The sequence below is a fragment of the Microtus ochrogaster genome, chromosome 7 (assembly GCF_000317375.1).
Source record: "Microtus ochrogaster isolate Prairie Vole_2 chromosome 7, MicOch1.0, whole genome shotgun sequence".
Classification (NCBI taxonomy): domain Eukaryota; kingdom Metazoa; phylum Chordata; class Mammalia; order Rodentia; family Cricetidae; genus Microtus; species Microtus ochrogaster.
In genome coordinates, this window is record NC_022014.1 from 29,481,642 (window position 1) to 29,500,021 (window position 18,380).

General features: G+C 46.6%; 1 protein-coding gene across 7 annotated transcripts in view; it reads left to right on the forward strand.

Moving 5' to 3' along the window:
* Positions 1 to 10,109, forward strand: part of Cntrob (centrobin, centriole duplication and spindle assembly protein) — a 23,461-nt gene extending 13,352 nt beyond the window's left edge. For all 7 annotated transcript variants that reach the window (XM_026780949.1, XM_026780950.1, XM_026780953.1 and 4 more), the window contains 9 exons: positions 553 to 678; positions 1,146 to 1,308; positions 2,440 to 2,698; positions 5,184 to 5,338; positions 6,342 to 6,405; positions 7,165 to 7,335; positions 7,466 to 7,598; positions 9,312 to 9,384; positions 9,610 to 10,109. In XM_026780949.1, coding sequence (XP_026636750.1) covers positions 553 to 678; positions 1,146 to 1,308; positions 2,440 to 2,698; positions 5,184 to 5,338; positions 6,342 to 6,405; positions 7,165 to 7,335; positions 7,466 to 7,598; positions 9,312 to 9,384; positions 9,610 to 9,732 — 1,267 coding nt within the window. In that variant the 3' untranslated portion in view covers positions 9,733 to 10,109. The remainder of the gene's footprint in view (positions 1 to 552; positions 679 to 1,145; positions 1,309 to 2,439; positions 2,699 to 5,183; positions 5,339 to 6,341; positions 6,406 to 7,164; positions 7,336 to 7,465; positions 7,599 to 9,311; positions 9,385 to 9,609) is intronic.
* Positions 10,110 to 18,380: the final 8,271 nt, after the last annotated feature.

Sequence of the window (18,380 nt, forward strand, 5' to 3'; positions counted from 1 at the left end):
TGCTGTGATTACCATTGGTTAATAAAGAAACTGGCTTGGCTTGATAGGGTAGAACAGAGCTGGGGGGGAACTAAACTGAATGGTGGGAGAAAGGAGGCGGAGTCAGAGGGAAGCCATGGAGCTGCCACCTGAGACAGACATGCTGAGACTTTGCTGGTAGGCCACGACCTCATGGTGATGCACAGATTAATGGAGATAGGTTAAATTAAGATGTAAAAGGTAGCCAATAAGAAGCTAGAGCTAATGGGCCAAGCAGTGATTTAAATAATATAGTTTCTGTGTGATTATTTTGGGGCTGAGCAGCTGGGAACCACAAGCGGCCTCCTTACAGCACACGTGTCTGTGTTTAGGTGTGGGGGTGCAGATGCCTGTTGAGTTACAAGGGCCTGGAGTCACAGCGTTGTTAGCGGCCCGGTGTGGGTGCTAGGAACCAGGCTTAGGTCCTCTGCAAGAGCAGCACGTGGCACACTCTTAAACCCTGAGCCCCCCCTTTCCAGCCCCCTGGTGGCATCGCCCATCTGTCATCTGTCTTTTTCCCCCGGGCCTTCCTAGGAAGCAGCTACAGGAACTCAGTGGACAGCACCAACAGGAGCTGGCCACGCAGCTGGCTCAGTTCAAGGTAGAAATGGCAGAACGGGAGGAGCGGCAGCAACAGGTGGCTCAGGACTATGAGCTCAGGTACTGGACTTGGGTTCCTCTTGCAGTGGGTAACGCCCAGATTGGGGATGACAAAGAATGGCCTTTCAGAAGATAGGGCCTCCCCTAATAATAACTTCAGAGGTCTGGTAGGGTGTCCTGGCTCGTGTCCTCTAAGCTCTGTTTCCTTAAAATCCTTAAGTCACCTCTTTAGTGTGTGTATGGGGTGTATGTATGTATTCCTTTGGGCCACGTGTAGGCCAGAGGTCAGTGTCAGATCACATGTCTCCTACACCTTATTTTTTGAGACACTGAACTTGGAACTCACCAGTTTGGCTAGACTGTCTAGCTGTTAGGCTCTTGGGATCCCTAGGCTCACCCAGCACTGGGGTTCCCTATGTGTGCTGCCACACCCTGCCCTTACTGGGGATCCTAACTCTGGTCCTCGGACTTCTGTAGCAGACAGGCTATGAACTGAGCCATCTCTCCAGCTGTTCTCTTTTCCTCAGACTGGCAAGGGAGCAAGCTCGAGTGCGTGACCTGAAGAGTGGCAACCAGCAGCTGGAGGAACAGCGGGTGGAGCTGGTAGAAAGGATTCAAGCCATGCTGCAGGCCCACTGGGATGAGGCCAACCAGCTGCTAAGTACCACGCTCCTGCCTCCCAACCCTCAGGTAGGCATTGCTCCAGAGAACATCTGTCCTGCCCAAGTAAACTGTAGCTCACCATACTAGCCCCAATCCATTGGACATAGTTCTGTGATTCCAGTATTAAGACATGAATGATGAATGAATGAATATGTGATACTAGTTTGGTGTAATAGTGGCTGAATTAATTATGGCAGTAAGTTGTTGCTAAGGCTAGGGAGAGAACTTGCTTTGCAAGCATGAGGAGCTGACTAAACTTTACTAAAACCAATGTTAAAATCCATAGCTGGGCATAATTGCTTGTGGGGAGGTGGAGGCAGAAGGTCTGAAGCTCCAAGTTATCCTCCAGCTTTACAGTAAACTCAAGATAAGCCTAGGCTGCATGAGGGCCTGCCTCAAAGGAAGAGCAAACACAGCAAATACACAAACAACCCAACAAACAAAACAAAGCCGAAGTAACTGCTTGAGAACTGCACTCAAGGTTGACAACATCTGGCCTTAACATACACGTGCATACACCCCCCCCCCCCACACACACACTGTTGCTAAGTCCTGCCCTAGAGTAAGGTAGGGGCCCTCACTCCTAGTCTTTCTTATGGTGGCATCTCTTACTTTTTTTTTTTTTTATTTGTGATGTGATTATTGGCTAGAATGTTTTAGAGTTAGTAACATGTATGTGGTAAAAAACAAACAAAAAAGTCTAAACAATAAAAAAAAGTGTAGAGTAAAAAGTAACCTCCATCCTACCCCAGGACCCAGCCTCTGTGTCCAGGTCCCTTCCCCAGAGGCAGCATGAGCTGGTCTTTAGCATCTCCCCTGCTCCCTCAACTCTGTCACCAGCTGCACCCTCTGCCTGTGGCTGTATAGCTTTATATATGCCTAAGCACATATTCCTGGATACCGAAGTAGTTTTCTGTATTTTATATTTATAGTGTTACAATAAATATTAAAATGCATGTAATTATATAATTTGACTATAAAATTTCTGGAAATAGAATTGTAATATGAAAAACAATCAGTTTAAAATTTGATGGAAATTCAATGCTACCCAGTCTCCTTGAAAGAAATTGGAGTAGCTTGTAATCATATTCAAATGCCTATAGTAAGACTTTGAGCCCACCGGGCTGTGATCTTGCTTTCTTTCTCTCTCCTGGCCAGGCTCCTCCTGCTGAGCCCTCTAGCCCTGGGCCTCTGGAGCCAGAGAAGGGGGAGAAGAGGACCTGGGCCATGCCTCCAATGGCTGTGGCCCTGAAACCTGTGTTGCAGCAAAGCCGAGAAGTGAGGGATAATCTGCCTGGAGTACCTTCTGTTCTCTGCAACACCTCCCCAGATCTTAGCCTCCTGCTGGGACCCCCTTTCCAGAACCAGAACTCCTTCCAGCCCCTGGAGCCCAAACCTGACATGGCTCCACCCGCAGGTAACCAAGGGCAGAAGCCACTGGTGTTCTTCCATGCATGAATGGCTTCTTTATCTTCCTTCTGATGTCTTAGCAGAAGCTCCTTCTGTAAAGGGAAGAGGATATCATAGGAGTACATGGACTTCTGAGGACTGGAGTCAGAAGCGGGTGACGGCAGGAGTAGTGACCGTGTTACCTCCTGCCTGCCTCGTTCTACATCCTTGCTTCTTTCTGTAAAAGGCTACCATTCCCTCTGATCTCTCACACTAGTGGCTCTCTTTCCTTATAACCTTGGCTTATGTATGGACTTGACCAGTCCTGACACTCACTCTAACCCAGGCTCTTGACACTTATAGTTTCTTAGGTCCAGTTTAAAGAATCCAGACGATAGGTGGTACTTACCTATTGATGGGCTGTTCCGAAGGGTGGCCGTCCCTGGTGTAGTGAGCTGTGACTTGATGAATAGGGTTTCTTTGTGGTTCAAACATGTTGATCGATTGTGACTTTAGAATGAAGAATGCTGAGGTTGGCAGCTTAGCTGTCAGTAGAGTGCTTGCCTAGCACGTGTGACATCCTGGGTTCAACCCTCAGCATCACAGAAACCACCTGCTGGGTCGTTTTCTGTCTCCAGCTCTCAATGGGTGGAGACAAAAAGATCAGAAGTTCAAGGTCATCCTTAGCTGTGTAGTAAGGTGGTTTTAAAATTGTTTTTATTATTTTATGTGTGTGAGTGTTTTGCCTACATGTATATATGTGCACCACATGCATGCCTAGTGCCTGTGGAGACCAGAGAGGGCAATGAATCCCCTGAGCCTGGAGTTACAGATGATTGTGAGTCACCATGCTAGTACTGGGACCTGAAGCCACGTTCTATTTAAGAGCAACAAGTGCTCTTAACCACTCTTTAACGTCTCTTTAGCCCTACATAGTGAATTTGAAGCCAGCCTGGGATACATGAAACCCTATCAGAAAAGGAAAAAAATAGTAGATCCAGGAATAGTGGCACATTCCTGTGATCCCAGCACTTTGGAGGTAGAGGCAGGAGGATAAAAGAGTCCCAGGCCTTGGCTGAGACTGTAACTCCGTGGCAGAATGTTTGCCTCTCACACGAGGCTCTAGGATCAGTCCCTAGTGCAGCAGAAGAGGGAAGTGCGGGCTTGGCTGGAGTAAGAGCCCTCGCTCTATATGCACTAGGGCCTGAGTTCAGACCTTAGCACCCGTGTGAAAGTCAGTGTGTGATCATCACTGATAACCTCAGCCTTTGGGGGGGTGTGGTCTGTGATGGCTACTCTTGGTTGCCAACTTGACTCTACCTGGAATGAACTAAAATCCAGGAATGGCGGGCACACCTGTGAGAGATTTTCTGCTTGGTTTGAAGTGGGTGAATCCACTTGTAGTCCGGACCTTTGAAGTAGGAAGAGAGTGAGAGACACTGGGCTTGGCTTGAGCATCTGAGATTCAAAGCCCACCACCAGTGACGCACTTCCTCTAATAAAGCCACACTTCTATGGGTCTGTGGATGCCATCTTCATTTAAACCACTACAGGGTTGAGGACAACTGGGGCTTACAGTTCCAGGTTGGTTCAGTAAAGGGGATCTATGTCCTCTGGCCTCTGTACACTGTACACATAAACTGTAATTTTTTTACATTATTTACTTGTCTGTATGTTACAGGCACATCCATGCCTTGGTATTTATGTGGAGCTATGGGAGTTGGTTTGTTTTTTATATCATGTGGGGTCCAGGAATCAAACTCAGGGCATCAGGTTTGGCAGCAAGTCCCTTTATTGGCTGAGCCATCTTGCAAGCTCACCAAAAAAAAGAAGGTGGGAATTGCCTTGGATTCACTATCATATCCAAGTGTGTGACCTTGAACTCTGATTCTCAAATGCTGGGATTACAGGGGTGCTGCCACATCCAGTCAGTGGAGCTGGGGTCAAACCCAGTGCTTCGTGTTTACTAGGTGAGCACTCTGTTAGCCACTTCCCAGTCCTCAGAGCATGTCTTTTGTTGTATTCTTTAAGGAGTTTATGGTAAACTTGTGTAGAGTTTAAGTGCCACAACTTTCTGCTTCTGTCTGTATTTCTGTCTTAAAATTCAGCTGTGTGATATTCCAGACAAGTCCTTTCCTCCTCTCCAGCTTTTAAAACCTCTTGGGTCATCTCCTAGCTGTGGTATCCCTCTTACATTTATTAATTTGTTTAAAAGATTTTTAAAAATGTGGATCTTTTCCCTGCCTCTATGTCTGTGGACTACATGTATGCAGTGTCTGTGAAGCCCAGAAGAGGGCTCTGGATCCCCAAAACTGGACTTAAGATGTTTGAGAGCATGTGGGTGCTAGGAATTAAACTCAGGTCCTCTGGAAGAACTTTTAGCCACTGAGCTAACTTCCAGCCCCCACCCATCTATGGCCTTTTCTTTGGGAGCATTTGGCAGGTTCACGTCTGGAGAGACTTCTCCCATGTACAGCACACGTGCATGCCAAGGCACCTGTCTCATTTTACAGCCGGGCCCTTCTCTGCATTGGAGGCCTTCACTGTGGACCACATGGCAGAGCGACCATTTCTGGAGGAAGACCCTGGATCTGATGGTGATGGCTCTCTAAAACCAGGGTTGCCTCCTGCTTCTCAGCTCGAAGGCCTTAAGAATTTTTTGCAGCAGGTAAGAGCGATTCTACCTAGAACTCCATTTTTCTTACCTGCTGACTCATTTGTTCTGGATTAGCATCCAGTCTAGATCTGTGTCCCTCCTGCCTCAGCCTCCCAAGAACAGGAATCACAGCGTTGTCACTGTGCCTGACGAAGTCCTTGCCTTGGTCTGTATGTGTGTGCCTGTGTGTGGTGTATGGCTGTGCTTGTGCTCGTGTGTGTGTGTGCACACAATGCATGCTTGTGAAGTGTGTGACCCAGAAGTCAGTGTCAGCTGTTTTATCCTATAGGTCCCCCCCCTTTTTGGGACAGTGTCTCTGACTAGACCCTGAGTTGACTGCTTGGCTGGAGTGACCGACCACAAGCCCTCAGGACTAGCCTGGCTTCCTCTTCCCTCCCTCCTAAGTGCTGAGGCTGCAAAATGATTCCATCCTACAACACACCTGGCTTTTTTTTTTTAAAGACAGGGCCTCAGCCTGGCTGTGGTGGCGCACGCCTTTAATCTCAGCACTTGGGAGGCTGAAGCAGGTTGATCTCTGTGAATTCAAGGTCAATCTGGTTTACAAAGTGAGTTCCAGGACAGACAAGACAGAGAGACCCTGTCTCAGAAAAAGAACAAAAACCAGGGCGTTACTATATAACCCCGGCTGACCTGTGACTCATTATGTAGACCAGGGTGGCCTCAAACTCACATAGATCCTCCTAGCTCCAGTGCTTTGACTAAAGACATGTGCCACCATTGTTAGTTGTGCCTGGCTTTTATGTTGGTGTTGGGAATTGAACTCAGGTCCCCGTGCTTGCTCAATATGAATTTTAATCACTGAGCCATCTCCCCAGCCCTTTCTTTGCCTTTTTATTTTTAGGACCAGTTATTTATCTTAACTGTTAGTTTATCTCATTCTTAGCCCATGGGTCTCCTCTGGAATTTAGGACTCTACCTTAGACTCCCTGTTCCCTTGGACCCTAGGTTTCTTTCTACCAGTTTTCTAGGGGAACATCCTGTCTTATTTCCTCAGCTGCTGGAGACAGCACCTCAGAGCAATGAAAACCCCTCTGTTGACCTGTTGCCCTCTAAGTCTGGTGAGTCCCAACTGTGAAGAAGGTCGGGGCTGGGGATTGACAATCTAGGATGAAGTAGGAGGTAGGGCTTGACTCTGCTTTACCTGTCTTAGCACAGAAAACAAATCTGAATTAGACACAAGATCACAGTCGTTTTCTGTAGAGAGATTTTATATACATTTATTTGAATTTGGATTCCATTTCTTCTGTTGTTGTTGTTTGAATGTTTTTCTGGGACAGGATCCATTCTGTAGTCCAGACCGGCCTCAGACTTGCTGTTACTCAGATTAAACTCACAGCAGTAGCCTTCCCTGGCCCCCAGACACCGGGTTTTCAGGCCTGAGTCATAGTGCCTGGCTTGAATTTGGGTTCCATTTCTAAATGAATTTATATTTTACCTGGTATTGTTAGAAACAGTAACTTCTGGTACTTTGCAATATATTAATAACTGCTAAACTAACATAGCTAAATTTAAAAGGGCTCACTTAAATGTCCATGGTGATCACTGGATGTCATACTTACTATTCTTTTATTACATAAAACCCAGGACATAGAAAAATGTGATTGGAAGAAAGGATCGCCATTTTCTTTCTGAGACAGGATCTCATGTAGTCCGAGGTGACTGGGGACCCCGATCACCTTGCCTTTACTTCCCAGGCACCGAGAGTGTGGATGTGGGCCTCCATGCCGTTATATTTGTGCCGGGGACTGAACCCAGGCCTCTGAGCTGCTTTCTGTGAGCTGTGCCCACGTTCATTCTTACATCTGTCCTACTGCTAGGCTCTCGGACCATCTCATCTTGGGAGGAAGCCCCTCAAGTGCCACGCCTTCCACCTCCTGTCCATAAGACCAAAGTTCCCATAGCCATGGCGTCTAGTCTTTTCAGGGCCCACGAGCTTCCCTCATCCCATTTACAAGGCAGTGGTCTCAGCACTGGCTCCCCAGAGAGAGGTAAGCAGGCCAGGGTTTGCCAGGAAAAGAAAAGGAAATGCTCCAGACCGTTTCCTTCAGACCATTCCTAGGGAAATGGATGAAGGCTGGGAGAGGAGCCCTCGAGTAATGGTGTCCACTCGCCTCTCAGGTACAGAGGGCCTCAACTCCCCGAGGCAGCAGATGGAAGTGTCCGAGTTGTTACGACTGTACCAGGCTCGGGGTTGGGGTGCTCTGCCTGCCGAGGACCTGCTGCTGTACCTGAAGAGGCTGGAGCATGGCGGGTATGAGCCTGGGATGGGAGGAATTTGGATTGGGAAGTGATCAGGCCCAGTGTATCCACTGAGTGCAGGCTTTTGTCCTTGTGGGGGTGGGGACACAGAGGGATGAGGGATGAAATGTAGACTCACAATTTCCCCATCTCTTTGATTTTTCTACTGATTTTTCTTCTTAAACTCCCACCCACGTATCTGTACCCCAGTTTTCTTTCCTCTCTACCCAGAAGCTCAAAACTCAGAATCCTAGGAGGTTTTTTATTTATTGAAGATCTTCTAAAACTTTTTCCACGTGACCCTTTTTACCTGAGAAAATCTTTTTTTAAACAAACCAAACATTAATTCATAGTAAATCATAAGGAAATTTGCTTATTTGTTTATTTATTATATATTTTTGAGACAAGGTCTCACTGTGCCACCTTGGCTAGCCTGGAACTCACTGTATAGGTAAGACTGGCATCAGACTCAGAGAGCTGCCTGCCTGTGCCTTCCAAGTGCTGGGACTAAAGGGACATGTGTGAACATGCCTGCCTTGATTTTTTTTTAAATGAAACTTGAAGTTAGCAATTCAGACAACAGTTTTTCAAATCAGACATGTGAATGCAACCCAAAGATCTGCTAATCTGGAAATGATGGGGAATGGCAGTGTTGAGGAGACAGCCCCTGTGAAGTGCTGGCCACACAAGAGCTGCATGTGACCCCAGAACGCACAGAAAAGACCCTGGGGCTCACTGGCCTGCAGCCAGCTTAGCCAAATCACTGAGCCCCAGGCCAATAAAAGACCCTGACTCAAAAACTAAGGTAGCCAAGCAGTGGTGGTGCACACACCTTTAATCCTTGGGCAGCTGAGGCAGGTGGATCTCTGTGAGTTTGAGGCCAGCCACACGGGGAGACGCTGTTTCAAGAAGAATTAAGATGGACAGCTCCTGAGGAGCAACATGAGGAGGCTGTCTGTCCTCTAGACTCAACATGCATGCGCACATATGTGTGCACCTGGTACACACGTACAGAAACACGGTCCTTGTTTTCTGTAATTAAACCGTTGTGCCCATGAGAGCAGAACACTCCTCTGTACAGTAAGAACACTGTGATTACAGTGTGCAGTAGGACCGAGTTAGAGCCAGCTGTTCCAGGCAGTGCGCGTTGTAAAGCATGTGTGCTGTGTGCTTAGCACCAGGGTGCAGTGAAGTCTCACAACACAGCTGCATCCAGAAGCACCTTGTCCTCATTTGGGGCTTGATTTTGAATTAAAGTTTGATTGTGCCTTATTCAGAAACCTTTCTGTTTTCCAGTTCTTCACCTTCATATCTAGTTGTACCTCAGTTTAAGTAACTTGGGCCCAGCCAAGCAGTGGTGGCGCACGCCTTTAATTCTAGCACTCGGGAGGCAGAGGCAAGCGGATCTCTGTGAGTTCGAGGCCAGCCTAGTGTACAAAAGCTATTCCAGAGAAATCCTATCTTGGAAAACAAAGAGAGAGAGAGAGAGAGAGAGAGAGAGAGAGAGAGAGAGAGAGCAGAGTAACTCATTAGGCCCTACCAAGTCTCATCCCGCACAGTGTCCAGTTCCATTCCATTCTCAATTTCTCTTTGTGACTGATGATTGAGCCTTGGGCCTCATGTTGGCAGGTTGAACACTCTTCCGTCTGAGACTCACACTCCTAAGAGACCATACAGAGCTATGCTATGGTCCTCACTCGCACCCTTGATCTGTTCTGTATGGCAGGACCGATGGCCAAGGGGAGCTTGTCTCCAGAAGAAATACAGACTCCCGCTTGGGTGAGATCCCCAGGAAAGAGGTGAGGGGAAGTCAGCAGGGACCAGGGGAGAGCAAGGCTCTTGTCTGACTGGTCCTCAGCGCTCCACACTCCCTGGCTGGCCTGCTACCCCACCTAGCTCCTCCACTCACACTCCCCACTGGCTAGCATGTGCATCTCCTTCCCTGGGCTCACTGGCTGGGGCCCTTCTGTGGGGGAAGTGAGGCTATATAACCATGACTTTTCTTCTTTCCCCTCGATTCTCAGACCCCCTCCCAGGCTGTCCCTCGACGCCTGGCTTCAGCCCCTAAGTCTGAAAAGCCTGCACGGAAGAAAAGTGGGCACCCTGCCCCTAGCAGCACGAGGAGTAGGGGAGGCATCTGGAGATGAGCCCGCCTTTCTCCCCGCTTTGTTCTCCCTCTTTCACCGTTCATGTTCATAAATGCCCCATAGTCTCTGTCTGTATCAGAGGAACTGGGAAAATGGAGAATTTGTAGGAAGCTACTTTGTAAAGAAACCTTTAAAAATACTGTTTGAGTATTTTTTAAAAAGTATCTTTGTTATTTCCTATGAGAAAATGTATGGAATCTTTGATGTGTGACCAGAAGGATGAGTGGGCCGGGCTCAGTGTCTGCTTGCAGCAGTTAACTGATAGTAGCAAAATTATGAGTGGCTCTTTTTTTATATATACATTTTGTATTCTAAAATAAGTATGTATTACTTGGGTAATCAAAAACTTATAAACTTAATAAAAGTAAATTATTGTATAAAATGTTTGAGAAACCCTTTTTTTTTTTTTTTTTTTTTGGTTTTTCGAGACAGGGTTTCTCTGTGGCTTTGGAGCCTGTCCTGGAACTAGCTCTGTAGACCAGGCTGGTCTCGAACTCACAGAGATCCACCTGCCTCTGCCTCCCGAGTGCTGGGATTAAAGGCGTGCGCCACCATCGCCCAGCTCTTGAGAAACCCTTTTTATCCTGGGGAGAAAGTTTTGTTTTTTAAAACGTTTTAGATTGTTTTTTTGTGAAATTTAATTGTTTTCTGTTTTCGAGACTAGGTTTTTCTCCGTGTAGCTCAGGCTACCTGCAAATTTACCCCTCCCCCAGCTACATACCTGTTGGGTTACAAGCATATGCCAGTGTGCATGGCATTTCTGCTTTCTAAGATCATATGAGTCTTTTGGGTGGCACTGGGGATTCAGATTCACAGGCCCTGTCCAGCCAATATACTTGTTTGGACAGTAAATTCAACAGCTCTAAAACACAGAAATAAGCCAGGCAGTGGTGGCACACACCTTTAATCCCAGCACTGAGGAGGCAGAGGTCAAGAGGATCTCTTGAGTTTGAGGTCAGCCTGGTCTACATAGCAAGTTCCAAGACAGCCAGGACTACACAAAGAAACCCTGTCTTTAAAAAACCTAAATAAATAAATAAAACGTTTAAATAAATTCTGACAAGAAAGTAACAGTCGTCTTCAGAACCTTCCATCCTCGTGCTCACCAAAATGAACAAGGAGAGCGGTTAGGGACTGAAGTGACAGCTGGTCAAGGTGGCCTGTGCCTGTATTTTAACACTCAGGAGGTTTAGGCAGGAGTCCAACCTGGATTACCTAGTTCCAGGCCAGCCTGGACTACAGAATGAAAATCACCTCAAAAACTAGCAGAATGAAACTTCTTAGTTGAGGCACCAGTCTTGCGGGGGGAGCCCAGAGTTAAACAGAGTAGAAAGCAGGCAGTTGGGGTCAGACTGAAAGAATGCCCTAAGGCCTGCCGGCTGTGCTCTGCAGCCCTGCACAGTGGAGATGCAGGGGCAGACCAGCCACTGGGGCACTCAAGGAACAGTGCGCTGGCTTCTGAGGGGCAGACCAGCCCCTCTTTGACCCTGAGTTATTTGATGTCCTCCAGCATAGCCATGCCAGCGGATAGCTTCACACGGTGAATAGTGTTACATTTGTTCTGTCCCCTGGCACCTGGGCTTCCTCAAGGGGCAGGGGATGGGAGCAGATGACTAGGCAGTTGTGTGGTCCTGCTCATTGCCACCTAGGCTACTGGGTCCGCAGCTTGGCTCAGGACTTCTGATGTGTACAAGCAAGGAAATAAGAGGCAAATGGCTACAGGGACAGCACCGGGCTCAGGGGCTTCTCTTTAGCCCCACCTTTAGGAATGTTTAGTTCGACCAAACTGATCTGTTGGTCGAACTAAATAAATAAGAGTTGGTTTGACACTTTTTAAAAATATTGGCAAAATGAACGTTCAGTTCATATCTCATTATCCCCAGACTCCCGTCAGCCAGCGTGCCCTTCATTTTTCTTGACGTGCAGGCTGGAGGTTATGTCCCTAAAAGAGCTCACAGAGAGAAAGGGCGCAGCGCCGACTTAACCCCTCTGGGAGGTCATCCTGGCAGGACAGCTTTGATTTTTATGTCCACTTTGTCACTGAAGGAAGTTAGGCAGGAGGAGGAAATCAAGGCCAACTCCCCAACTCCCACCCAACACCTTCATCCTCCATGACTATCTTGGGAAAATACTGAGAAGGGAAACAGACAAAAAAAAAAAAAAAGAGTTGAAGAAAACCTCCATGCTCAGGCACCTGGTGTGGATGGGGTGCTGATAACGAGATTTTCATCTCAGAACATTCAGGGGCATGGGCTGGAGGGGTTTAGGGGGCTCTGGAGTGTGAGTCGCGTGTTCTCTGGGGCCTGGGGGGCTGTCTTGCTGCTCCGCCCTGGCACCGTTCACACAGGTGAAGCAAGAGGAAGATCTGTAGGGCTCCATTGTCCTGAGACACAGCTGGAAATACCATGCGCCAGCTTTTGCCTCTGTTTCATTGGCAAGGTGGTCGCCATTGGCTACATCAGGCTGCAGAGGTCTCAGGAAGCCTAACAGGGCTGCCGTGCGTGAAGCAGTTGCTGTGTGACGGTGATGGGTCGGGGGGTGGGGGGGGTCGTGGATCTTGGTCGGCCTAGCAGTCACCTTACAGAAGACTGGCCCTGATAACTAACCGGTGGGAGCGCAGAGACAGGCAGATCTGTGAGCTAGAGGCCAGCCTGGTCTAGAGAGTTCCAGATCAGCCAGGGCCACGTGGTGAGACCTTGCCTCAAACAAACAAACAAAACCAAAATAATTTTAAAAGGAAATTGGAAACGTTTCACCGGGAAGATGGCCCAAGCCAATAGTTAGTAGCGACCAACTGTGAGACAATGTTCTTTTGCCCCACCAGACAGGTAGCATTTTAAAGATCTGAATGCATCGGCATTGAACTATGGGCCAACAGCAGTTGTTCTGCGGGTTCGAGAACCAGGAGGGACAAACAGAGTATTTAGGGGAACATTTGGCAGTGCCTGACGTGGTGATGCTCACCCGATGACGCGGTGAAGCCACCCCTGGGGACCTGCCCTAGAAAAACTGCTCTGCACCAGGAGGCAAGTCCATGCCTGCCACAAAAAGAAAAAAACAAAAACAACAAAACAAAAGGAAGCAGACAACGAAACGTCCTTCCACCGAGGCAATTCACATCAGGAAATACGACCCAGTAGCTCAGATGGGTGAGCTAGCCTTACAGGCATCTATCTGTCTGAGTGAAGTTCATAAACACGGCGCTGAGTGAGGATGCAGATCGCATGAGGAAACGGGCAACACATACTGCTTATGTAATGTTAAAATCCGTGCGGAGCAGCCCGGGCCAGCACGTGCTATGAGAGGCAGGGGTGGCTGAGAAGGAACCAGCACAGGGACTCACCTGACTCAGGGGGTTGGAAGTGAGGCATGTGTCTGTCTGCCAGAACGGACAGACAAGGGAGTCAGAGCAGTGCCCGTCGAGACAGGGTGACCGAGGGAGCTTATGGCAGAAACTGCTACTTTTTCGGGAGGAGGTGACCGAATAATGGGCGCCAAGCTCTTGGAGAAGAGGAAAGGAGCCAGTTCTGCTACTACAATAGATTGGATGCGTGGTGTATTCAATATGTGGAGATAAACATGGAGGCACACGTGAATGCAAGCTGTGTAAGTCTGTCTGCAGCGTGTTTCTTGCCCAAGACTGCTATACTGAATGACCGTAAACTGGGTGGCTCTATGGGGCAGACAGTACTCTCTTACTATTCTGGAGGCCTTAGATCTGACCAAGGTGGGGGCAGGACCACGCTCTCTGAAGGCTGCGAGGAGGGTCTCCTCTGTCTCCGTGGATTCTGCCAGTCCTGCCAACAGCCCGTGAAGTTCCTTGACATGCAGAATGTCATTTCTGCCTCTTTGATCGTCACAACATTCTGCCTGTGTCCCTGTACCTCCCTGGTCTTTTTATAAGGACATTATACTTACTGGATTTAGGGTCAGCCTAATCAATCCATTATGACTTCATTTTAACATTCTTCAGAACAATTTCTAAATACAGTACACCCATTTATAAGCAGTTTGGCTTTCTGGAGTTTGGGGTGTCCACAGCCAGCTGCTGCTGACTTTCTATAGTTTGGGGTGTCCACTGCAGTCTGACCACATGAATGGAGAACTCCACCAGTAAACCGTGTGAACGCGCTATTGTCGTTTACAAACGGGGCTCACTGTGCCATGAGGTGGGCCTGAAGTCCTGGACTCAAATGACCCTCCTGTTTCAGCTGGGACCACAGGTCATGTTATGAGGGTTTTGTCTGCATGCACGTGTCCGTGTCTGATGATTGCCAAAAGAGGAACTGGAGTGACAGACAGTTGTGAGCCCCCACATGGGGGCTGGGAACTGATACTGGGTCCTCTGGAAGAGCAGCAAGCTCTCTTAACCACTGAATCATTTTTGCAGCCCCTATTTTTTTTTTTTTTTTTTTTTTTTTTTTTTGGTTTTTCGAGACAGGGTTTCTCTGTGGCTTTGGAGCCTGTCCTGGAACTAGCTCTTGTAGACCAGGCTGGTCTCGAACTCACAGAGATCCGCCTGCCTCTGCCTCCCAAGTGCTGGGATTAAAGGCGTGCGCCACCACCGCAATGTATAGGTAGTCTGCCTGTGAAGTATATATGTGTACCATATGCATGCAGTGCCTGTGGCGGTCAGAAGAGGGCGGTAAATCCCTGGAACTGGAGTTAAAGACAGTTGTGAGCTGCTTTGTGTTCTGGAAATCAAACCTGGGCCCCTGGAAGAGCAGCCAGTGTTCTTGAGTTTTGGGCAAGGTGATAAATATGGATCTTGTTTTTTTTTTTTTTTTTTTACATGCAGTCATCTGGTTTGACTAGCACCGTTTGTTGAAGATACTTTTTTCCAGTGTGGATTTCTGGTCTCTTTATAAAAATCAGGTGTCCATATGTGTGTAGATTTATGTTTGGCTCTTCAGTTTAACTCCTTCGATCAATACCAAGGTGGGGGAAGGACCACGCTCTCTGAAGGCTGTGAGGAGGGTCTCCTCTGTCTCATTGGGTTCCGCCAGTCCTGCCAACAGCCCGTGCTGTTTTTATTTTTATAGCTCTGTAGTACAGCTTGAAATAGAGAATGGTGAGACCCCCTTCAGTTCTTTAACAATTCAGGATTGTTTTAGTTATTCTGGGCTTTTTGTGTTTCCATATTAAGCTGAAAATTGTCCCTTTAAGATGTGTGAAGAACAGTGTTGGAATTTTGATGGGATTGCTTTCAATCTGTAGATTGCTTTTGGTAGGATGGTCATTTTTACTATGTTTATCCTACCGATCCATGAGCATGGGAGATCTTTTTATCTTCTGATGTCTTCAATTTCTTTCTTTAGTGACTTGAAGTTTTTAATCATACAAATCTTTCACTTGCTTCGTTAGAAATACCCCAAGATATTTTATATGATTTGAGGCTATTGTGAAAGATGCTCTTTTGTCATTTGTGTATAGGAGGCTACTATACACAAATTTTTGAGTTAATTTTGTATCCAGTCGACTCACTAAAGATGTTTATCAGCCATAGCAGTTTCCTGGTTGAATTTTTTGGGTCATTTATGTACTATCACATCATCTGTAAATAAAGATACTTTGACTTCTTCCTTCCCAGTATGTATCCCTTCGATCTCCTTCCATTTTCTTTTTGCTGTATCTTAGACTTCTAGCACTATACTAGTTAGGTAGGGAAAGAGGGGAATCCTTGCTTGTCCCTGATTTTAGTGGAATTGTTTTGAGTTTCTCTCCATTTAAGATAATGTTGGCTATGGGCTAGCTGTAAACTGTCTTATGTTGAGGTATGTATCTTGTATCCCTAATCTCTCCAGGACTTTTATCATGAAAAGGTGTTTGATTTTGTTAAAGACCTTTTCTGCATCTAATACGGTGATACTGTGTTTTGTCTTTCAGTTTGCTTGTAGGGTGGATTACATTTATTGATTTACATATGTTGACCCATCCCTGCATCCCTAGGGTGGAGCCTACTTGATCATGGTGGATGATCATTTTGATGTGTTCTTGAATTTGGTTTGCAAGTGTTTTATTGAGGTTTTTTGTTTTTTTTTTTGTTTTTTTGTTTTTTTTGCATCTATGCCCATAAGTGAGATTGGTTTGTAATTCTCTTTCTTTGTTGGGTCTTTTTGTGGTTTGGGTATCAGGGTGACTGTGGCCTCATAAAACGAATTGGGCAACGTCCCTTCTGTTTCTGCTTTGTGAAATAATTTTAGGAGTACTGGCATTAACTTTTCTTTGAAGGTCTGGTAGAATTCTGTGCTAAAACCATTTAACCCTGGACTTCTTTTGGCTGGAAGACTTTTAATGACCATTTCTATTTATTTATTTATTTATTTATTTATTTATTTATTTATTTATTTATTTAAGATTTCTGCCTCCTCCCCACCACCGCCTCCCATTTCCCTCCCCCTTCCCCAATCAACTCCTCCTCCCTCATCAGCCCGAAGAGCAGTCAGGGTTCTCTGCCCTGTGGGAAGTCCAAGGACCTCCCACCTCCTTCCAGGTCTAGTAAGGTGAGCATCCAAACAACCTAGGCTCCCACAAAGCCAGCATGTGCAGTAGGATCAAAACCCAGTGCCATTGTTCTTGACTTTTCAGCAGTCCTCATTGTCCTCTATGTTCAGTGAGTCTTCACTAGGTGTAATGGTCTGTCCCGTCTCACATGGCACCAATGTAATGGATTAATTAAAAATGCTGCGAATCCCCAAGTGGCTGCAGCTGCAGAAACACTGCGGGTCCCGAGAGCAGCCAGTCCCAGGCAGGGATGGCACAAGAGACCATGCCGCAGGTCTCTGAAGGCGGCTGGTCCCAGGCAGGGAACCACACGGCGGGTAAGAGACAGACAGGTACGCCATGCAGGGTGAGGTTGGATATTTGGTGGGTTATGGAGGGGAAAGGAAGAAGGAGAGAAGAACAGAGAGGCAGAGAGAGACAGACAGAGACAGAGACAGAGAGACAGAGGGGAGAGACAGAAGTTGCCTCTTCAAGAGGGAGATGGAAAAGAGAGAGACTCAGGCTGGAAGCTAAAGATCAGCTTGCCTCAGTGGGCAGACCATTACAGTTTGTATCAAGGAAAACATCCCTTTTTTTTTTTTTTAGATTTTCTAATTTTGTGGAGCGTAGATTTTCTAAGTACGTCCTTATGATTCTCTGGATATCTTGGTGTCTATTATTATGTCTCCATTTTCATTTCTGAATTTGTTTTGTTTTGTTTTTGACTATTCTTTCTCTTCCTTTTAGTTAATTTGAGTAAAGGTTTGTCAATCTTATTGGTTTTCTTTTTTTCTTTCTTTTTTTTTTTTTTTCGAGACAGGGTTTCTCTGTGGTTTTGGAGCCTGTCCTGGAACTAGCTCTTGTAGACCAGGCTGGTCTCGAACTCACAGAGATCCGCCTGCCTCTGCCTCCCGAGTGCTGGGATTAAAGGTGTGCGCCACCACCGCCTGGCTCTTATTGGTTTTCTTAAAGAACCAACTCTCTGTTTTATTGATTTTGTTTGTTTCCATTTCATTGATTTCAGCCCTGAGTTTGATCATTTCTTGCTGTTTACTATTTTTGGGGGTATGATTTCTTCTTTTGTTCTAGAGCTTTCGGGTGTGCTGTTAAGTGGCTAGTACAATATCTCTCCATTTTTGTTTTTGTTTTGGGACAGGGTTCTGTTGTGCCTTTGGAGCCTGTCCTGGAACTAGCTCTTATAGACCAGGCTGGCCTCGAACTCAGAGTTCCAGATCTGCCCGCTTTTGCCTCCTGAGTGCTGGGTCTAAAGATGTGCACCACCACTGCCCAACTTCCATTTTTTTTAATGTAGGCAGTTAGAGTTATGAACTTACCTCTTAGAATGGCTTTCACTGTGTCCCATGAGTTTGATGTTGTGCACTCATTTTCTTCAGTTCTAGAAAGTCTTTAGTTTCTTTCTTAATTTCTGTCTGACCTATTCAGTAGAGAGTTGTTCAATTTCCACAAGTTAGTAACTTTTTGCTGTTTCTGTTGTTGATATCTGGCTGTGATCTGTGGTGGTTTGATAGGATGCAGGGTGTTACTTTTATTTTCTTGTATCTGTTGAGACTTTCTTCCTGTCCAACTATGTGGTCAGTTTTGAAGAAAGTTCTATGAGGTACTGAGAAAAAGGTGTATTTTTTTTTTTAGTTTGGGTGAAATGCTCTGTAACTCTCTGTTAGGTCCATTGGTTTATAACATCTGCTAGCTCCAGTATTTCTCTGCTTACTTTTCCTCTGGATGACTTGTTCATTGGTAAGAGGGGGGTGTGAGGTCTCCCACTAGCAATGTGTGAAGTCAATATGTGATTTAAGCTATGGTACTGTTTCTTTTACAAACCTGGTGTCTTTGTTATTCTTTTTTAAAGATATAATGGTGAGAGGCCGGTCCCACGAGGGGTCGTGGCAGGTGATCCAAGGCCTTAGTGGATCCCCCAGGCCTTGGTAAGTCCCCTGAGGCCTTGGCAGGTCACGTTTGGTGAGTGGGAGACTGTGTTGGGTGAGAGACAGACAGATGCCATGTAGAGAAGAGAGTTTGGGTATAGAGTTTATTTAGTGGGTTATGAAGGAAAAGAAAAGGGGGAAGATGATGGAGGAAGGTCATTGGTTGATTAAATAAAGAAGCTGCTTGACCTGATAGGTTAGAACGTAGGTGGGAGGAGCAGA